Genomic DNA, 20,688 nt, shown 5'->3' with positions numbered 1-20,688 from the left:
GAATGGGCATCCTGTTCCTGCAGTGACCCTGTTGCTCATAAATAGACTAATACTTACACTAATTGTTTTTTAATGACGATCATCTTTCCTGTCCTCACTCTCTCAACCACTTGCAGAAAGGTTTCACACCCCTCCACGTGGCGTCCAAATATGGCATGGTGGAGGTAGCAGAGCTGCTACTGGAGCGAGGAGCCAGCCCCAACGCGGCAGGGAAGGTTAGCGCTCGCCAGCCGTACATCAGGAACTGTGCATCCGGAATGTGCACCCCTCTAAAATGCACCTCTCTCCTCCTCAGAATGGACTGACTCCTCTTCATGTGGCTGTGCATCACAACAACCTGGACGTGGTCAAACTGCTGGTTAGCAAAGGAGGATCCCCACACAGTGCTGCCCGAGTAAGAGCTCCATGGCACCTGGACAATGAACAGATTGGGATGGGATGGGATGGGATGGGATGGGATGGGATTTTATTGTTTTTTTATTGTTATTGCACACGACAAGTACAAGAAAATGCAATAAATAACTCCCTAAGTGATGTTTCCCAAAAAAACTACAGAAAAAAAAGCCAACAGAAATATATATCCAAATACATATCCAGACAATGAATAAATATATGAAACCTATATTAAGTGTGATATTAATTATTTAAATAGTATAATCTTAGGAATAAGAAATATATAGTGTTAAACACAATGAAGGTGGAATATACGTATATGCATATGTACACATACAATTAAAGAAACAAAATGAAACATTTTGCAAACCAACCATCTGACATGAATAGATATATGTATTGATTGCAGAATTCTCATAACATAGACTTTATTAGCGTTCTAGAAGACATGGGGCTTTAGTAATCGTTAAAGGCCATAAGGAAGCTGGAGGACTTACACCAGCCACTCTGTTTCAGAATGGCTACACTCCCCTGCACATCGCATCCAAACAGAACCAGGTGGAGGTGGCCAGCAGCCTGCTGCAGTACGGAGCGTCAGCCAACGCTGAATCACTGCAGGGGGTCACACCCCTGCACCTTGCCGCCCAGGGGGGGCGCCCCGACATGGTCTCCTTGCTCATCTCCAAGCAGGCCAACGTCAACCTGGGCAACAAGGTGAGGGTCCTTCAAGGACACACCGCTCTGCAGGAACCTGAAGCTGAGTAGCTCCAGCAGAATGTGCAGCTGTAGGATAAAGATTTCTGCTGGCTAAGCAAGGGAATCATAATGACAGGCAAGGCTCTGGGAAGTGTGAAGTATTTGGGTTATGTAAATAATTTGGTGAGGAGTGAAGAGAGAAACGGCTGCTGGAGATGCTGAAGCTGGCACTGCAAGCTTCTCATAAAAGGGACAAAGAATTAGTGGACTGGGCCACTTCAGCCAAAAGCTGCCCACTTGAGGTGTTTTTTAGGTGGAAACACCAGCAGAGCATCAAGCTGGATGGACATAGGGGAAGCGAGGTTAAAATCCTGCCCCCTTTTTGTCGATTAAGCATGTGGAGCTGTGAGTCTGTAGCTTGCTGCCTGATCCGCCCCCCTATGAATCCCCCAGAGTGGACTCACCCCACTGCACTTGGTGGCTCAGGAGGGGCACTTGGGCATCGCAGACATCCTGGTGAAGCAGGGAGCCTCTGTTGTCGCGGCCACACGGGTGAGTCCCACGCTGCTCGGCCGCAGATGGCAAGCGGCTAGTGATGCCGTCTGGGGCATGGAGCTGTAACCCGGGGGGGCAACTGTGGCTTCAGAACTTCAGAGTGATAACTAACCAGAGGTGAAGCCCAGGCAGTGATCCAGCTGTATTAATTAAAGTCAGTCAAGCTAAAAGTGTGAGCTACAAATTATTATGGGAATGTTACTCTTGGCCATCAGAATCCAAATCTCCCTTCCATATTTAATTAACCTTAAATCAGTATCTTCTGATTTAAAGGTAAAATTTCTATTAAATTGCATATAAGTAAAATAGATTGAAAATAGCACACAAAGAAAAAAATTACATAGTATTACACAAAATCAGAGTGGCAGGGGTTAACATTTGATATGAGAAAAGAATGCTTAAATGTTATTCAGTACAATACAACTCATTTGCTGCTCAAAAGTCTCAGAGTTTTAGTTTTTGAATACATTTTTCTCAATTTCAGAGATATTCCATATGTTCATATGTCTCTAGCTTTCTGTGTCCCATTCACCAGTGTCCAAGCTCCTTTCGATAAAACTCTTTTATTTTTAGATGGGCTACACTCCTCTTCATGTGTCGTGTCACTATGGCAACATCAAAATGGTAAAGTTCCTCCTGCAGCAGCAGGCCAATGTCAACTGCAAGACGAGGGTAAGACCTTTAACTCCTCCGCTCAACACACTAGCTTAGGAAAAATGTAGATGTGCCCTCATTAACCAAGCATAGGAGTATGTGTCACCTGCTGGTCAAAGATGGTATTACAGTCATGTGTTTAAGAAAATTCAATACCATTTCAAAACATGGTATTGATATGATGCTTTGTGGGGATGGGGAAGCTGCTGCCAGATCAGTGGTCATTCCATTCCGAGAACAGTGCTTATAAGCTTATCACTCCTCGACCATTCGTTCGTCTCTTAGGTGGGGTACACTCCACTACACCAAGCAGCCCAACAAGGACACACGGATATTGTTACCTTATTACTGAAGCACGGAGCATTGCCTAACGAGACCACCACTGTGAGTATTTTACCTAACATTACACTCTCTGCCTTATGTCCTTTTGCACTGTCATCCTCTCTCTGCTGGCTGCTTTCCTCCCATTTGTTTTCTTAGTCATTCTTTCCGTAATATATTACCTAACTTCCTGTTTGTTACTCATGTTACTTTCTAGAGTTAGTTAATGCTGTCATTTATTTCCTTTTCTGTTTATATCTCATGATATACTCTAGTTATCTTTATTACTTTTAACTTCTACTTTTTTCTGGATTGTGTTTCGCTATATTAGGTAGATCCTCCTTTGTAAATTCTCCTTAATTTTCTGGATATCTTTACATTTAGGTTTATTTTATTTAGTAGACACTTTTATACAAAGTGACGTACAAGTGAGGCAAATAGTAAACTTCCTTAGTAAGAACTCTAACTTTTTTTTCTGTGGATTATATCTGACTGTACTCGTTACGTTCTCTTAATAAGTACCTTAGAAAGTACTCTTAATTATTTTCTTCTGTGTATAACATCTCACTGTATTCACTATATTCCCTTAGTAAGTATTCTTACTTATTTTCTTCTGTGGATTATACCTAACAGTACTTGCTATATTCTCTTAGTAAGTACCTTAGTAAGTACTCTTACTTACTTTCTTTTGTGTATAATACCTCACTGTATTCACTATATTCTCTTAGTAAGTACTCTACTATAGTCTCACTGTATTTACTCGATTTCCTGAGGAAACGTCCTTGCTTCACTTTTATGGGTTATTCCTGTTTTTTATCGGAACATGCCTTCATTCGGGAACTCTTACCCTGGGTTCCTCCAGTGAATTCCCTTTTATTGGCTGCACTTGAGCCGCACTCACATTTTTTAGCCAAAGTGAGCTTCTCCGTGTGGCTGAGGTGCCCGTGAGTTTGCTGAATGACGTCTCTCACCTGTCTCTCCCTCTCAGAGCAGCACCACGGCCCTGGCCATTGCCAAACGCCTGGGCTACATCTCCGTCATTGACGTGCTGAAGCTGGTCACGGATGATACTGTGTCCATGGTGAGGGCCTTGCTTAGCGCTTTAAAAAGCATTTTTTGTTTCTTTGGGGCTGCTGCTTGACTGTCTGAGGGAAACCTCTCTTGATTTGACTGATTTTCCTCCCCTGTCTCCTCAAGTATTTAAGGTCTTTGTCACTTATAAAGGTTATGTACACATATATTACGTAAATACTCGTCTGTGTGTGCGTGTGTGTACGTGCGTGCGTGTGTGTATACATACATATATACACATATACATATACAGGACATCAAGGTCAAGCATGACTGAGCACTGATAACGTTTCAGGAAGTGATGACTATGCACGTTTGCAGATTTTTTTTTTATCCCATTGACATTTGTTCTGCATTGTTTTGATTCGGGCTCCTGTTTTTTTTTCTTCCAAGTCCACAACAGAGAAACACCGCATGAGTTTCCCAGAAACAGTGGATGAGATCTTGGATGTATCGGAAGATGAAGGTAAGAGGCCAGACACATTTATGCAGAACAACCCCCTCCCCCAAAAAAACCTCACACACACATATGCCACAGTGCCTCCTAATCTGCATGGACCTCTGTGTGTGTGTGTGTGTGGGGAGAAGCTGATGAGCATACATGCTGTAAGCTACCACTGCTTGCAGCGTCTCCACCTGGAAAAGTGTGAAGTCTGTGTGACAGAGGGTGGGAAGCAAGGCCACAATGACAAAGTAATGGGTAACTTACTGTGGAGCCAGTGGGGCTTAAGAACATATGGAAGTGTGGTCTGCAAGACCGAAATCTTTACCCTTGGTTAGTTACATCACCTAACCTTCCTTAAGATGCTGTAGATTAATCTGTGCTGGAAGGCTCCATAGCTTTGTGTATGTTACAACTGAGTCGTGAGTAGTCAGCTTGGATTGTTCTTCTGAATGTAGCAATTTTTGGCCCTTGCTGAAAGGGAATTCACACCATTTTGTGGTAATAGTTGCGTGGAGGAACCATTCGTGAATATGAAAATCCTTTTAACCACTTACTTCTAAACGCTGCCTCTCTTGTGTTTTTTTAGGAATTGCACAGCTAACACTAGGTATGAAAGTCTCCTCCTCATGTGTCTGTGCAGTTGTTGGTGGTCAGCAGTCATGTGGTTCATTTCAAGCTCTCTCTCTCACTCTCTCTCACTTGCTCTCTCTTCCCTGTCTCTGTTTCTCTCAAGCTTCTAGTGATATAGTGACCTCTGCTCCTCGTCTCTGTGTTCACTTCAACGGTGGTGGTGTTTTACTCATTGGCATGCGGTCATGACTCCATGTGTTGTTTAACCCTCCTCCCCACAGCCAATGACATTTAACCTCAGCCAGTCTTTCACCAGGCTTTGCCCCTCACTAACCCCAACATGGTGTGTGCAGTAGGACTTAGAGTGCAGCAGTGCCCTCCGGTGGACTAAGGTGACTTTACTGACAAACCAACGGTTAGACATGGATGAAACTTAGAAAGAGGGTCAGATTTTTGAGCATCGGTGCTACTAGATTTAATCCATTGGGGCTCCCTGTCAATGATTAATGAGGCAAGTTAAGCTGAGCGGCTCAGGTTTGTAGCCTCAGGTATCAGGTTTTATTGGTCTGGTCCACTAGACATTCTGTAGCAGGCCCATTGCCACGCTCCTTAAAGTACTTTTGGTCAATTACTTCTGCTTCTCCTTCCTCTGGGCAATGTCACCCTTCCCCACTAGCAGAGTACATAATTGGCATGCTTTAACAGAAAGGTGGCTGCCTGATGTGGGGCCTTTTGGGGTTTATGTTTCACTGCCTCTGCAAAGCCAAAAGAGAGATCTCTAACACCCCCACATACCGAACTGTTTCATCAGGACATCATGGGATGAGGAGATTTATTTTTTGGATTTATTTTTTGACATAGAATCTTCTGGAAGCAAAAGAAAAAGGAACATGGCTGCGTTAAGTTCTGATGGCTTGTAATTATCTTCACGAGTTTCCTGCCACCTCATCTTCCACTGCGATTAAGCTTTTCAGGGTATATCTGTGTGTGAGATGTTGTGTATTAATGCCGATTTGCCCAGTGCTGCTTTCGATGGCCGGGCACACGGTCGCTGCTCCTGTCCGCAATGGCAGCCCTTGTGGCATGTGCACGTGGCACAGGCCTTGGGGTGGTTTAGTGGCTTGGGAAGCAGAACTGCACCACACAGGGTTTTAGGCCCTGGGCCAGGGCTTTCTGAGCCTTCGCCTGGCGCCTGCTCTCTGTCAGGGTTGCATCGCGGGGTCTACTGGTTGCCAAAACACACAACAGAGCCATGTACAAAAATGCTGAAACGAGGCCCGGGATACAGGAAACAAGCACGCTCTGCGAATGTCACCCGAGTCGGCCTGCCATGACACACTGTGACCCCCCCGCCCCCACAGACTCCTTTGCACGGTGCGGGACTTAATCTCCGATCGCCCTCCCTACAGAAACATGGGTGTTCAAATTACATTTTGTTTACCTGAACACATTCACACAAACTGAATTTCCTATTACCCAAATTCATGTGCTGTAAAACTAGCCTCTGCTATCCTGAATACCAAAACTCTCAGATATATTAAGGACCAGACAAACAAAGGTAAGATCATGTTATTTACATCATATATCCATATAAAAACAAATGTCATGATGCTATGGACCAAATAAGAAGCATATCTGCTCCAAGGCTCTCTTTTTTTAAGTTAACCAGATCAAAGCAAAAATATCAAAGACAAAAGATCTTAAAATCATTGATACCACCCATAAATGCTGTTTTCTCTATCTCAGATAATGTAACAGGCAGATTATTACCAAACACTATATCTATATTTAGAAAAGGTTGAAGTCAATGTCTGAGGGAGCCACATCCCACACTCACAGACAGATATACAGACAGCTTTCTGCACATACGCTACTTAGTCCGTGTCGAGATCAGAAGAATGCGCTCACTTTTCCACAAGCTGAGATTGTACACATGCACCAAAGGCAGGACACACACCGAGCCGGCTGTCCCGCTGACACAGAGCAGGGATGGCCTCACTGATCATGCGGGCAGCTCCTTTAGCAGCTCCACGCAGCGCTCGGGGGGTAAGTATTTCCATTTTCACTCCCCGCTGCGGTCGATCACTCTCCTTAACACGCCTGTCAGAAGGTGTCACACTGAACGGCACACATTCCTGGGGCACACACTGGGGAACTTGCACCGTTTCACACACCAATATTGTGTTATTTGCTGGTGTCGGTGTGGGCCAGCCGCCACATGCGTTTCTCATGTGTGTTTCTTGTATGCGCTTCGCTTCGGTCATGTTGCCGTGCAGAGTCCCGATGGCATTGTGGTTAAGCTCGGCCGCGCGCCGCCCTCTCTGCGATTTCTTCACGATGTGGAAATACCATACAAGCTTTTATCCCATGGTTTGGATTCTTAAGTTCTTCTCTCTATACGTTCATCAGCATAAAATATTGAGGCCTCATAACAACCAGCGTAAGGATATTTAATCCCCATGGAGATTATGAAACCAAAGTAGGAAAAACCTAAATGTCCAAAAGGAACAGATAAACACGTTGCTTTATGATGCTAATATCCAGGATAATATCTAAGCGAAACACAGTTATTCAAAATAAGGTGAAATGTTTCAGATCGAACTAACTGGTTGTGGCCAATTCACAGTTAATTTTATGTTCTGCTTGAAAGATTCAGTTTTTCTTCATGGTGTGAATTTCACTTGGGTCCATATTGACTCGATTACGCTCCTGCATCTCTGTTACCTCCAGTCGTCTTTGTTTGCAGTGTTACAATCACACCCGCCTGTTCTTTTTCGATTTGTGTGCCAATGACCATGCTATGCCAACTGTACCTAACGGCCCTGTCAAAAAAGTATGTGGTCTATGTGAATCCCCCAGCTCCCACCCAGTCTGCTGCTGAGATATCAGGATGTGTTCAGTCACTGAGGTGGAGCAAGTGGGTGTGGACTGCAGAGCTTGTACCTTTTATGTAGGATATCCTCTGTGTCCCCATATGTAGGAAAGCATTTTTCACACCATGAACAATGATGGTGCTGTGGGTATCAGGTGCTTCCCACTCCAGCTATCAGAAGATGATCCAAACGTTTTAGGTGACATCCCCTTGCCATTAGGATGGACAGGAGATTCTAGAAACACAATCCAAGTCAAGCATTTTCTGAATGTTGTAGATGGTATTAAATAACCAGTAAGGAATGTTACCCAAATATTCCTCTCAGGTTCATTCTTAATTTTTGATCTCTGAAACCTGGAGTTCAGCAGGTGTTCTCCCAGACTGGAACATTTCTGAAGCAGAAAACCAAGTAGCCAAGTGTCAGGGAAACAAGCTTTCCCATTCCAGGGATATCCTTGCAGTTAGATCTTGTTAGTCACACGCCCTGAGGTGTGAAAAACCTTCTCAGGTGTCCCATTGGCTCACTTACCTCCATGTTCTCCTTGGCTTCACTAACCCTGTGTCACTGGGCAGCATTAGCATTAGCCATGAGCTCGTAGGTTTAGTCACTTGTGTTACTTTCTCTTGCCAAAGTACAGAGTCCTTGTCCCTCTCTCTTGCGCTTTTCCGCTGGTTGTCTGCCTCACCCTTTCACCACTGGCTGTTTCTTTCTGTGTCTTCCTCACCCTTCCACCTCCCCTCCATACTTTTCTTTCACCCTTCTCCTTTTTCTCGGAGTCTGACTCAATCTACAACCCCTGCCCTACAGGTGAGGAGGTCCTGGGTATGGATGGGGCCAGGTCCTCAAAGACGGAGGACACCAAGGACCATGATGAGGATTTTCTGTCACCAAAGAAGTCTTTGGACTACGATGCTGGATTTGGCACAGCGTAAGGCTTTGGCAGGTCGTCTGACTCATGGGAAGGTGGTGCGAGCCTCCGTGATAAAACCTCATGCTTGCTCTGCTATCCTGACAGGAACTACTCTCCAGCTATTCCCAGAATTCCCTGTGTCTCACCAGAAACTGTCATCCTGAAGGATATGGAGCAGGTATATATAGATAAATTATTATAAATAATAAAGTAATAAAATCATAACACATAAGGCAATGTTGCATGACAGTAACACACAGACACTTCTTTGTCTGATTTGTCTGTTTGCCTCCTCAGCTCTATTCTTTCTCACTCTCTCTCAGCACACTCCAGTTCCTCTGCCGAAGGAATATGACGAGGATTCCCTGATTCCCAGCAGCCCTGCCACTGAGACGTCTGACAACGTCAGCCCCGTGGCCAGCCCCATCCACACTGGGTCCTTGTCTAACCATTTTTTTATTGCTCATTGAACACCTTTTATTTATGTAGCTCCAGGACTTTAGGTTGCCTGTTTATTCACTTGTGCGTTTTACTGAAGTCCCAGTGCTGGTATCAGCGTTTTGAGGACTGGTGCACAGGCACATTCACAGTTATTTATTTGCATTTATTTATGTAGCAGATAATGTTGTCCAAAGAGTCAGTTAAGTCAAGAAAGAGATACAGTAGGAACTGTGATAAAGACCATGATAAAACAGATGCTGGTTGCTGTATATTCTAGTACTTGGAATCTTTAGTGGTTTTGGTTGTGATGTTACCTTTAGCTTGCTGTTAGGACCTCACCGTCGGAGCCAGCTGCTGGACCCCTGTTAGGATAGGGTAAACCCTGGTTAACACTAAACAGAAAGGCTGGTGGTGGGATTTTGGAATGCCAAATAGCTAGGCTTGGGGAAATCTAAGAAGCTTCCTTCCATAGTTAAAATTCCAGGTAAATTATGAGCCATATAAATATATAAGCTGTTTGAGTAACAGCTGGTTACTGAGTAGTGAGAACTAAGTACAGAATGTTGGTTTACTCATGGGCAGGTTCCTTGTAAGCTTCATGGTGGATGCGCGAGGAGGGTCGATGCGTGGGAGCCGGCACAACGGGCTGCGTGTGATCATCCCGCCGCGCACCTGCGCCGCCCCCACGCGCATCACCTGCCGCCTGGCCAAGCCCCAGAAGCTGACCACGCCCCCTCCGCTGGTGGAAGGGGAGGGCCTGGCCAGCCGCATCATTTCCCTGGGCCCCGCAAGCATGCAGTTCCTGGGGTAAGGATGTGTTTGTGTGTACATGAGTAGGTTTAACCGTGGGTGTTTAAGTGTTTGTCTGAGTGATCAGTGACGACTGACTGTGTATGCAGGCTTTTCTGAAGTACACAGACCACTAAACTGTCTGCACACTTTACTGCAGGACTTTACTGGGTTTCAACTGGTGAACGGGCCTATATAAAAGCAGGCGTCTTATGCATGTGATTATAACCAATGATTTATAACCACGAGAATGTTCCTGAAGGCCAGTAATTGTGGAGATCCCCCATTTTGCGGCACTGGGCCGTGGAGACCGGGAACTGGTGGTCCTGCGCAGTGAGAATGGGTCTATCTGGAAGGAGCACCGGAACCGCTATGGCGACGATGTTCTGGAGACCATCCTCAATGGCATGGATGAAGGTAAGGAGAACAGCAAGTATCCAAAACAAGAAGAACATTCTCCTGTTCTTACTGGTCAACAACAAGGATTATACATTTGAGCAGGGAATCTGAATAGAAGCTCCTACCCAAACCAGTGAACATTATTGTTTCAAATGGGTTTTTGGACCATTGAAACACATTTACTGGTATGGAGCCATAAAAATCCACCAACAGACCTACTGCAGACCACTTAGTCTGTTGCAAAAACCCTTCTCAAAGCATAAAATCCTCATTAGGCCTAATTTTGAAAGAAAAAAACCCTCAGCTCTGTCCATGACATGTTCCTGGGATGTTCCTCTGGCAGACCTGGAGAGCGAGGAGGAACTGGGGAAGAAACGTATCTGCCGAATCATCTCCACTGACTTCCCCCTCTATTTCGCCGTGGTGTCGCGTATCCGGCAAGAGAGTGAGCTGATTGGCCCGGAAGGTGGCCACCTGAACAGTAAACTTGTGCCGATGGTCCAGTCCACCTTCCCCGAGACAGCGGTGACCAAGAGGGTGCGCCTGGGGCTGCAGGTGAGATGGGAGGAAGAGGAGCAGGAGGAAGAACAGAGGAGTCACTTTGCGCAATAACTGCCCCAAATGCTTGTTTTTTCTTTTTTCATCATTTTATATCAATTACAGAGGCCTGGCTTCAGGCTAAACGGGTAAAATAGCAGAACTTTTGTTTGCTTATTAATTTAACAATAGCTAACCTTTCTAAAATGCTGGAAATATCTTTGCTAGCTTTAGCTATGCTTCAGGGGACCATTATTATTCTACATGTAATATTAACTTAGCACATTTCGCAGAGGCTAAGAGCTGTCCTGCATTTGTTTTTAAGCAATGTCTCTCCAACACTAAACACTCCTTCACATTGGTGTAGTATAGAATGGGACAACCACATTTTCATATTTTATGTTTTTTTTACGCAAAAGACAATGAAGATAAATGCCTTTTTGTTATTTTTTTAACAATAAACAAAATACAAAAAAGCAAACCTGCGTGTGAGTTGCCAGTGTGTGTCCGTCCTACCTCATCGCGACACTCGTCTTGGTGGTGAGGGAGCCCCGATTTCCCCCCTACGCTTCGTTTCTCTGGCTCCTCGATTTCTATCCTTGTCTCCTGCCCTCTTTACTCTGTAATGCATCGTTAGCCACACATCTCTCTGTCCTCCCCCCTTTTAATTCCTCGTCTCTCTTCTGTTCCCTCACTGCCTGTTTCTGGTCTTTTCCTCCCGCTTCTTGCTCCTCTGTCCTTTACCCCCCTCCTGGTCGCACCCTGAATGGTGGTGCCCCCTACTCACCCCCCCCCCCCCCCACCCCCCGAGCAGGCGCAGCCAGTGCCGGACGCTCTGGTGGCCAAGCTGCTGGGCAACCAGGCCACCTTCAGCCCTGTGGTGACCGTGGAGCCACGCAGACGCAAATTCCACCGGCCCATTGGCCTGCGAATCCCACTGCCCCCCTCCTGGAGGGAAAGCCCGCGTGACTCGGGGGAGGGCGACACCACCAGCCTGCGTCTGCTCTGCAGCGTCATCGGTACGGGCGCCGAGACTGCACCGGGCACCCAGGAAATAAGAAAAGGGGGGTTTTATCCACTGGGTCATGCTGAAGGGGGCACTATCAGGAAATAGGCATTTGTGGCCTTTCCAAAACCCTGAACATGAAATCTACTTTAAATATGAACACAATAAAGCAGAATTAATAACCCCCCTCCCCACTGCCACTTTCATATATCTGTTCTCAGGGCTGCTCATGAGGGGGGAGAAAGGGCAAGGCTTTCAAGTGCCAAACTTGAAAGTGTGTGAGTGAGGATGATGGCAGCTTTGGTTTGGGGAAGGGGGCTCATTCTGTAGAATTTTTGTGGGGGGTCGCCATGTCTCTGTGCTACCCTACATACCCCCAGTATCATGGGATTTAAATGCTCTGATAAAACCGGCCAATAAAAACCAGGTGAATGCACTTAGAGCTACTCTGATTGGTCTATCCCCTCTCCACCCAACATCCCTTAGGTGGCACTGACCCAGCCCAGTGGGAGGACATCACTGGCACCACTAAACTGGTATATGCAAACGACTGTGCCAGCTTTACCACCAACGTGTCTGCACGGTATGTCTCGCAGGTCATATCCTCCAGGTCAACATTCTAAGTGATGCCACATGAAAACACTACAGATCTGTGTTTCGGTGATTCAACCAGAGAAACCAATTAATGTGCAGTTGGCTTCAGGCAGAAGTTTCTGCCCACAAAACAATCTGTGATTCTGATTTGTGTGAGCCCTGCTTTGGACTGGCATCTGGTTCATGTTGTTCCCTTGTGGAAGGAAGGAAAGAAAAATGGATGATCACAGTATCCAGGAGGGATGTTAATCATGGTATCTAGCAGCTGACTTTTCTGCAATGAAGAAATATGATGAACATGGCGATATCCATTTGCTCTCTGGGTATCTGGTTGTCTCTCTCATGTTACCTCACCCCCTGTTTTTGGTTCCATCCCCACCCAATATACTAATCCAGTCAACGTGTTACTGTCTCACCCTTGACCCCTGAACGCATCCCCCCTCTCCTGGCCCCCGGTGCAGCTTCTGGCTGGCAGACTGCCCCCGGACGGCCGAGGCGGTGTCCTTCGCCAACCTGCTGTACCGCGAGCTGTCAGCAGTGCCCTACATGGCCAAGTTTGTAGTGTTTGCCAAGATGAACGAGGCGCGGGAGGGCCGCCTGCGCTGCTACTGTATGACCGACGACAAGATGGACAAGACGCTGGAGCAGCATGAGAACTTCACTGAGGTGGCTCGCAGCCGTGACATTGAGGTACATGAAGGGCCGGGGGGTGGGGGGGGGCAATGGATTATATTACTATATTACTTATTTATGGATGGATGGATGGATGGATGGATGGATGGATGGATGGATGGACCCTGCACTATACTAGAGGTTATGGGAGATAGATTATTCTCATTAACATTATTATGTCTTTATTCATCTGCAGCTTCTGTGTTGCCGTCAGGGAATTATACTGTTTGTGTTGCAGCAAGAATGCTGAGCAGAGTCTGTATTATATTAACAATATAAAAGCAGTATCCATGTTACAGTCAGAGAGTTACACCTGTCTGTTGCACTTTAAAGGGGTTCATTCCTTAAGATCAGCACTAAGAATGTGGGTTTGCTGTCTGTTGACCTGCTATGGGGTGGGGTTATGGAGAGGGTTGTGTTGACATGGATGGGCGGTTGGTGTAATGGTGGGGATGGAGCAGTCATGGTCCATGCTTGATGGCCGAATCCTGCAGGTGATGGAGGGCATGCCTCTTTACCTGGAGTGCTCGGGGAACCTGCTGCCCGTGAGGAAGGCCACCCAGCAGCCCCGAAGCTTCTGCTTCCACGCCTTCAGGGACAATCGGCTGCCTGTCACTGTCAAGGTGCCCGTCACCCCCTCATTTTGGCAGCCCGTGTCTCTCCGGGAACATCAGGAATCAGGGTCACTGCATCATGACATCTGTCTGACACTGTCACAACGTTTCTGTAGCCAGGCTAATATTGTCAGACTATCTAAGCAGCAGTTGTTACAGATTAAGGCAGAGATCATCTCAACAAAGGCCCCCCCACTGGACATCTGCACCTATGTGTAAATGCACCATAAGCACTTGAGTTCAGTCTAGGGGTGTTTCTCAATATGCGTGCTTGACTGTGCTTGTATTCTCACTTACCTGTTTTATGTCATCTTCCATTGCCAAAGACCAGTTCTAATACTAAGAACAAAAGTACAGAGGATGGTAAAAATCCTCAACCCAAATATCAAGGATGCATCGGTTGCCATTCTCGCCAAATGAGAACAATCCTACAATTAATTGTATCCCAAGTTCAATCTTGAGAGGCAAGTTAGCAAGACTGGTCTTGCCAGGAGCACAAGTATGATCTTCGCGTTCTTGGTATTGAAAAACATCCCAGGTATGGTTTGGATCTATTCTGTGAGAGGTAGCAGTAGATATTCGCTGTCATGTGAGCGGGTTTAGGAAATCAGACCCCATGGTTGCCGGCTGTCACTTGCACTGGTGCCTCCTAATGATTTGTCAGGAATCTGAAAGCTAATCGTGACCTGTAGTCCATGGTAACCACTTAACAGCAAAGGGAACAAACATACTCTCTGCCTAGCAGAAGGAGCCAAATGCAATCCCGTGTAAACACCAGGGTCCTGCTGTATTCTCCAAACTCCCCATCGCTCATCCCCAACCCTCCCCCCCCTAGGTCAGAGACAGCAGCAAAGAACCTTCTGGATTCCTGTCTTTCCTGCGCAAGTCCACCAAGTACGAGGATAGCCAGCACGTCCTGTGCAACCTCAACATCACCATGCCCCCGTGTGTGAAGGTAGAGTCACAACCTGGCTCACTGAGACAACCCAGAACCCTCTACACATGGATGCAACATAGCATGTACAACAGAATACACCACAGTTAGTGACATCAGCACTCCGCTCTGCTTCTTCTGGTTTGCATCATCTAGAGCAGAATGTGTAATAGGATTACCACATATTCCATGTCAGAAAGGACTCTGAGCTAGGACAGGATCTGGAAACTACCATTTCAATCAAGGACCTGGAGCACCGAATTCTCGCTGTGTGCTGATTGGTCAGTCTCATATAATCATGCACGTGTCATTAATGTTAATGTGAAACAGCTGGATGAGTCTTTCAGTCAAGGAAACAAACTAGTCAAAGCACAAGAAGAACTGGACGAATTAGCCGAGCACAGGAGCCTTTCAGCTTTAAAGTAGTTTGTAAAACCTGAAGCAGTTCAAACTGCCCACAGGTTAACAGGTCATTTTCATCAGAGGTAGTTTTATGTGGGTTTTGTAGTATTTCTCATGCTGATTTCAAATCTGTGTTTAGTTTTTCTCTAGCACGTCAAGTTTTTGTGATGAAGCTATATGTAGTATGATATTATGTACATGTAGTCTGCCTAAGTGTATTGTAAGAGTTGTCTATGTTTTTTATCTTATGGACAGCATCGCCATTCTCTAGGTGACTAGATATTGATTTATGTTTTATTGATACTTGTCTAGTTGCGATTTGAGTATGATTAATTTGACCTAGTTCGCATGTCTTGTGTATACAACTTAGTTCGGCGGGAAACATATGTAGTTGTGCCTCAGGTTTTGTTTTGCTGACGTAAGCTTCTCGACAAATTTTTTATTTTCTCGAATTGTTGCAAAAGAAATACTAAATCTAACTCTCGAGTTTGAATTCTGGGTCATCGACCTGGAAATCGAAGGCGGAGGTGACAGGCAGCATCAACTGTGTTGGCTTTCAGTTGTTATCATGCCTAGAAATTGTATTAATCATCCATGTTATGTGTGCGGTTCATTCACAATGAAAGTACAACGTTGCCCAATCACTGCAGATCTTAAGAAGATATACAAATTATACTTTGGCTGTCTACCTGGAGACCAGGATAAATCTTGGGCTCCACATGTCATCTGTACCATTCGTTCAAATAGTCTGCATGACTGGCTAAATCGGCGAAAGGCAGCAATGCCATTTGGAATTCCGATGGTGTGGAGGGAACCGTGAGACCATCTCAGCGACTGCTACTTTTGCCACACGAATACAATTGGATTCTTTAACTAAAACTAAGCACAAAATTGTATATCCCAGCCGAGATTCTGCAACCAAGCCTGTTCCTCATGACGACTCATTGCCTGTTCCTGTACTGCCACATGATGGTCTTGATTCTGTAGAAGGTGATGAGTACGGAGAAGGTGCAGCTGGTTACAGTGAAAGCATGATGGCCAACTACTGCTGGACGCTGTACCGCAACAATCCAGACATGGTGTACACAAGAAAATCAAACTCAAAGCATTTTTGAAGAAACAATGGTGGCTAACAAACACTTTTCAATTTCTTTATGCCCACTGTCTGTTTATTTGATTTTACTCAAAAGATATTTTACCCTATACTACAGTGATGCTTTTGTTTTAGTACACAATACTTGCAATTACGGTATTAACTAGCATTACTTATGAATCAAAAAAGTTAAATCATTAAATCAGTCATGCACACAGTACTTTCAAACCATTATCTGTGGGATTGCTGCTATGGTGTTTTTATGCACAAAATGCTGAAAAATGTGTTATCATGTGATATTGTTATCAATGGCTTTTTTCTTAACAGGCTAGAACTGGGGCCTGTTTCAGAAAGCAGGATTTCTTGCTTAGCCAGATAATCTGTCGGATTTAAGGTAGCCTGGGCTAAATGTAAGTGAATGAAGATAAAGGCCATTTAACCTGGGATAAAGAAAATTTTACAGGTTATCAAGCTAAGCAAGAAATCCTGCTTTTTGAAACAGGCCCCTGCTATTGCTATATGTCTGTCCGACCTGCTGTATTGGAATGCGGTTAACTCAGGCGTGACGTTATTTCCAGCTCCAATTTCTGACCTCCAAGGAATGCAGCCTTAATGTTAGCTACCCATGCCTAATAAAGCTGTGTCCCCCCCCCCCCCCCATGTTTTTCTGAATGAAGGTTGTGGGTACCGAAGACCGCCGCCGAACTTTGACCCCACTTGCCCTGAGGGAGAGATACAGTGCCCTAAATGAACCATCCCTGGGTAAGGCCCTTATACTGATCTCTGGTTGGAGGAGACACCTGTTCATCAATCTCACCCCGAAGTCACTGCTTGTCATCATCACTATTTTAACTAATCTGAGAAGTGGAAACTGCTTGTTTGCCTGCCACATGAATGAAATATCACATGTATGAAAGTATAGTCCTGGGGGTGTTGTGTGGCTCGGCGGGTTAGGCCTCTGTGCTTGTGATTGGACGCTTGCCGGTCCATGCACCGGTCTCAGCAGAATACTTACATCTCTTTTGAGCTCTTGAGCACGGTCCCTGATCCCCCCAAAATGCTGAAGGGGGCCTGGCCCTGCACTTGAACCCCAAGTTTCACTCTGAGCCGTATACTGGAGCATAGCTAGAAATTCTGGGCCCCCTGACAAATTGTCATCTTGGCCTCCCCTGTATGTATTGAAGGGCCCTTGTAAAGTGCTGGGCCCCCTGAACCTGCCAGTGTATCCAAGCTCCTACTGCATCCCTGGCTATATATATATGCGTGCGTATGTCTCGAAGGAGAGCATGATGGGACATGCGGCAAGAAGCATTCCAATGTATCTGTAGTTGTGCAAATGGCAAATAAAGCATCATTTCATATTCATTTAATTTCATTTCCAGGTTGGGTCAGAGGTAAGTCTTAAGTGTTTAATAATATCAGTGTTTATTGATGAGTCTATTCACGGCCCTAACAGTCCTCTGATTTATTGAAGTTTAAACTTTCAGATGTGAGTGATGACATGGATCGTTATGCTTGATAGAGATCATCCAGCCTAAGACGGATGATGAAAACAGACTAGCCGATCTGTTTTCTTGCTTGACCGCTTCAGCAATCGTCCGGTTAACAGGTATGTGTTTATTTTACCGTGTTAACGCGTGCGCTTCCATGTGCGTCTGCAGCCACTATGAGCGCCATGGAAAGGACAGAATTAAAGATGGCTTTAATCTCGGAGCAGCTGGGCTTGAGCTGGGCAGGTTAGTGCATGTGCGTGCGTTGGTGCGTCTCTTTCTGGGGGGAAAATTTGGGGAAAATGTCACCGCAAAGACAGCGGGTAATGAGAACCTTTGCAAAAATCCCCCACACATCTAAAAATACTAGAGTGCTTGCGTGTGTTTTTGTGTGTGTGCTTTTGAATGCGTGGATGAGGGGAGGTGAATCTCTATATTAATATTAATTTACCAACCTTCCCTCTCCCAAGTTAATTCAGTCTTTGTGGACACAGCCCTAGTTCGTCCCGCTAAGCTGTTAACGAAGGCACCATCGCTCACAGGAAATGAAGGCATAGTGACTCACGGTGCTTCCTGTTTATGCAGAGCTGGCCCGCGAGCTGCAGTTCAGCGTGGACGACATCAACAAGATCCGGGTGGAGAACCCCAACTCGCTGCTGGAGCAGAGCTCCACGCTGCTCAACCTGTGGGCCACTCGGGAGGGCAAGAAAGCCAAGAGTGAGGCCCCAGGGCACCTCGGCGTCTCGGGCCCCAGTAACATGACTGTAGCCTGCAAGTGACCTTTCAGAGTCGGCCTGCCACCCTCAATCCTGTCTCCCACTGTTCCTCTTTTCCCTCCTTTCCGTGTGTCCTCCACCCTTTCCTTTCTTTTCTCTCCTTCCCTCTTTCTCTTTCGCCTCTCTGCTCCCATCGTAGTGGAAAGTCTCTACACGGCACTGAGAAGCATTGACCGAACGGACATCGTCAACATGCTGGAGGGCCAGGGCCCTCAGCCGCGGCCCAGCAGTCGAGAGGGGGCTGGGCGTCGCCATGGAGACCGCGATCACCTGCTTCCCACTAGCATGACCAATGGTAAGGCTGGGCCTTCTGAAACTGCTCGCCTGTCTGTCCACCTACCCTTAATCCCTCCCCTCATCTTTCCTTCCTTCCTGGATCCCACCCTAACCTTCCACAATCCTAGGCTACCCCTCCCCATGGCTCCCAGATATCCTGACCTTTAACCTTTCCCCTCCCACCATCCCAACCCAGGGCACAGCTACACTAGCGATCCAACTACAGTTGCTCATGGTCACCGGGGAGATTCTTGTGAGGATTTCTGGATTTTTGGTTCCATCATTCTTTAGAGTCGTATGCATTTCCAAGTTGTCATTTCTCAAGTAATGTTCATTATTGAGTGTTTCACAGGTAGATTATATGAAGAGATGAAGAATCTCCAAAGATCACTCAGTCACTCTCACTAACAGAAGCCATATTTGTGTGATTATGGTTATGAAGTTATTGATTTGATCTTTGCGTTGCTTTTTGGTCCTGGGGTGAATGACCTCAAAAACGCTTCTGTCCTTACCAGGAAAAATGCAGACTATTGCTATTAACTATCTTTGATGGTAAAAACTGGGATTCAAGCATATTTGATTATTTCTATGAAAACAAGACAATCATAAATTGTGATCACACAGCGAAATGAGGTTATAGGTGGCGCAAACCCACACTGATCTTCAGTGTGCCACTCTGCCTGGCGAGTGCTGCAGCTGCCCTGGGTCGCGGGGCCCTAAGTGACAGTGTTGTTGTCTCTTGACATGCTAAACCTAGAAGCTAAAGGTAAGACCACAGAATATGCTGATTTTGGCAAAAAATGTGCTATAATTTAACTTTGCTTTTCATCCATTGAATCCTATACTTTAAAAAGAAGTCTTTTCGCAATTGTCTTTCTGTTCCTGTGGGCTGATAACAGGTCTTGATTTATGGACTTGTAACTGCCGCTAAAACATTTATTTTCCTCTTAATATATCTTTGAATCATAATAGGGGTGAAACTTCAGGGGGGAGTGGTGGCTGTGTTACAGAGTGGTAGAGGTGCTCTGATTGGATCACCCAGCCGTTGGGGACTTCGGACACCTGTACACATGTATGCACCCGCGCACATTCACACACACCAGTAATGTCACATACATATGCATACGCACAAAGGTACATGCATAATCGCACAGTTATATTGGTTTGCCCATTAATGGATGAGTCAGTAGCATGCTGGGTTGTGTTTGGGGTTATGGATTAGGTTTAGGTTTGGTTTAAGTTTGGGGGATTAGAAAGTGAGAATTTAAAGCAGAGTCTGACCTGCCAGGGGGTTTCTCAGTACAGTGACTCTACACATTCCCTTAGCCATGCCCACTTATGGCGGACCCCTCCCTGTCCAATTCTGAGGACCAAGACCTACCAGGCACACCCTTACTCAAACATCAGTCCCAATTGCCCACATGTCTTCAGACTCATCCCCAGACATCCTCAGTGCAAAGTGAAAGACAGAGAACTTAGTACTACTTAGTTTCGATAATTTGGTTAGTGTAGAGCAGAAGTATGGCTCACTGTAGCCCCCCAAGATTGGGGGAAGGATCAGGACTGTAAATGACTGTAGCAATAAGCAGCACATCTGGTGTTCCTCTCGCATCTGCTGGTTTGTGTTTACGAAGAAATGACGACCTTCTAGCAATGCCCAGGCGCAGCAGGAGGCCGCTTAACGAAGGCTATACCAGTGGCTGTCTTTGGCATTAAACCTGCTTTGAGTCCCATGTTGTTCTTGGAAGACCTCAGGTAATTTGTGCTGGTGAGGTGCTGGAGATGCAGCACAAGGTTCACCTGGCTTCACACTGCTCAGCTATGGCCGTTCCTTCAAGGAACTCCAAAGGTCCGAGAATAAGGTGACTGTTTCTGCATTATTCTCACCACTTTCACAAGCAATATAGGTATTTGTACGGATTCCTTTCAGATTGTACATGATTTGATTAAAGCATTACGGTAGGGTGCTGATAGTGTAGGAGACCCTGGCCCTGGTGGAGTCTGTACTTCTGAGCCGCGTCGGCGCTCTCTGTGTCCCTGTGAGTCCTGCAGTACTTGTTCCTGTGACTCTGTCCCTTCTCTCTCTGTGTTTCTCCGGACATGTCATCTGCAGCCCAGCCGCCCTGCACTTCTTCCTCTCACCTCTCCTCTCCGACCTCTGACCTCATGTCAGCCTC

General features: G+C 46.0%; 1 protein-coding gene across 16 annotated transcripts in view; it reads left to right on the top strand.

Annotated features, from left to right (window-relative positions):
- Positions 1–20,688, top strand: part of LOC111860032 (ankyrin-1) — a 120,243-nt gene that overhangs the window by 81,758 nt on the left and 17,797 nt on the right. For 12 of the 16 annotated variants that reach the window (XM_023843302.2, XM_023843301.2, XM_023843298.2 and 9 more), the window contains 25 exons: positions 117–215; positions 296–394; positions 910–1,107; positions 1,543–1,641; positions 2,218–2,316; positions 2,584–2,682; positions 3,608–3,700; positions 4,084–4,156; positions 4,722–4,742; positions 4,869–4,919; positions 8,386–8,506; positions 8,594–8,666; positions 8,812–8,924; positions 9,512–9,736; positions 9,981–10,135; positions 10,461–10,672; positions 11,469–11,673; positions 12,147–12,243; positions 12,716–12,944; positions 13,421–13,549; positions 14,376–14,495; positions 16,647–16,731; positions 17,631–17,705; positions 18,045–18,176; positions 18,375–18,530. In XM_023843302.2, coding sequence (XP_023699070.1) covers positions 117–215; positions 296–394; positions 910–1,107; positions 1,543–1,641; positions 2,218–2,316; positions 2,584–2,682; positions 3,608–3,700; positions 4,084–4,156; positions 4,722–4,742; positions 4,869–4,919; positions 8,386–8,506; positions 8,594–8,666; positions 8,812–8,924; positions 9,512–9,736; positions 9,981–10,135; positions 10,461–10,672; positions 11,469–11,673; positions 12,147–12,243; positions 12,716–12,944; positions 13,421–13,549; positions 14,376–14,495; positions 16,647–16,731; positions 17,631–17,705; positions 18,045–18,176; positions 18,375–18,530 — 3,058 coding nt within the window. The remainder of the gene's footprint in view (positions 1–116; positions 216–295; positions 395–909; positions 1,108–1,542; positions 1,642–2,217; positions 2,317–2,583; positions 2,683–3,607; positions 3,701–4,083; positions 4,157–4,721; positions 4,743–4,868; positions 4,920–8,385; positions 8,507–8,593; positions 8,667–8,811; positions 8,925–9,511; positions 9,737–9,980; positions 10,136–10,460; positions 10,673–11,468; positions 11,674–12,146; positions 12,244–12,715; positions 12,945–13,420; positions 13,550–14,375; positions 14,496–16,646; positions 16,732–17,630; positions 17,706–18,044; positions 18,177–18,374; positions 18,531–20,688) is intronic. The other 4 variants (XM_023843292.2, XM_023843296.2, XM_023843293.2 and 1 more) reach the window with 2 other exon arrangements.

Source organism: Paramormyrops kingsleyae, chromosome 2 (assembly GCF_048594095.1).
Source record: "Paramormyrops kingsleyae isolate MSU_618 chromosome 2, PKINGS_0.4, whole genome shotgun sequence".
In the NCBI taxonomy this organism is placed as follows: domain Eukaryota; kingdom Metazoa; phylum Chordata; class Actinopteri; order Osteoglossiformes; family Mormyridae; genus Paramormyrops; species Paramormyrops kingsleyae.
This window is presented reverse-complemented; position numbering and strand designations above follow the sequence as displayed.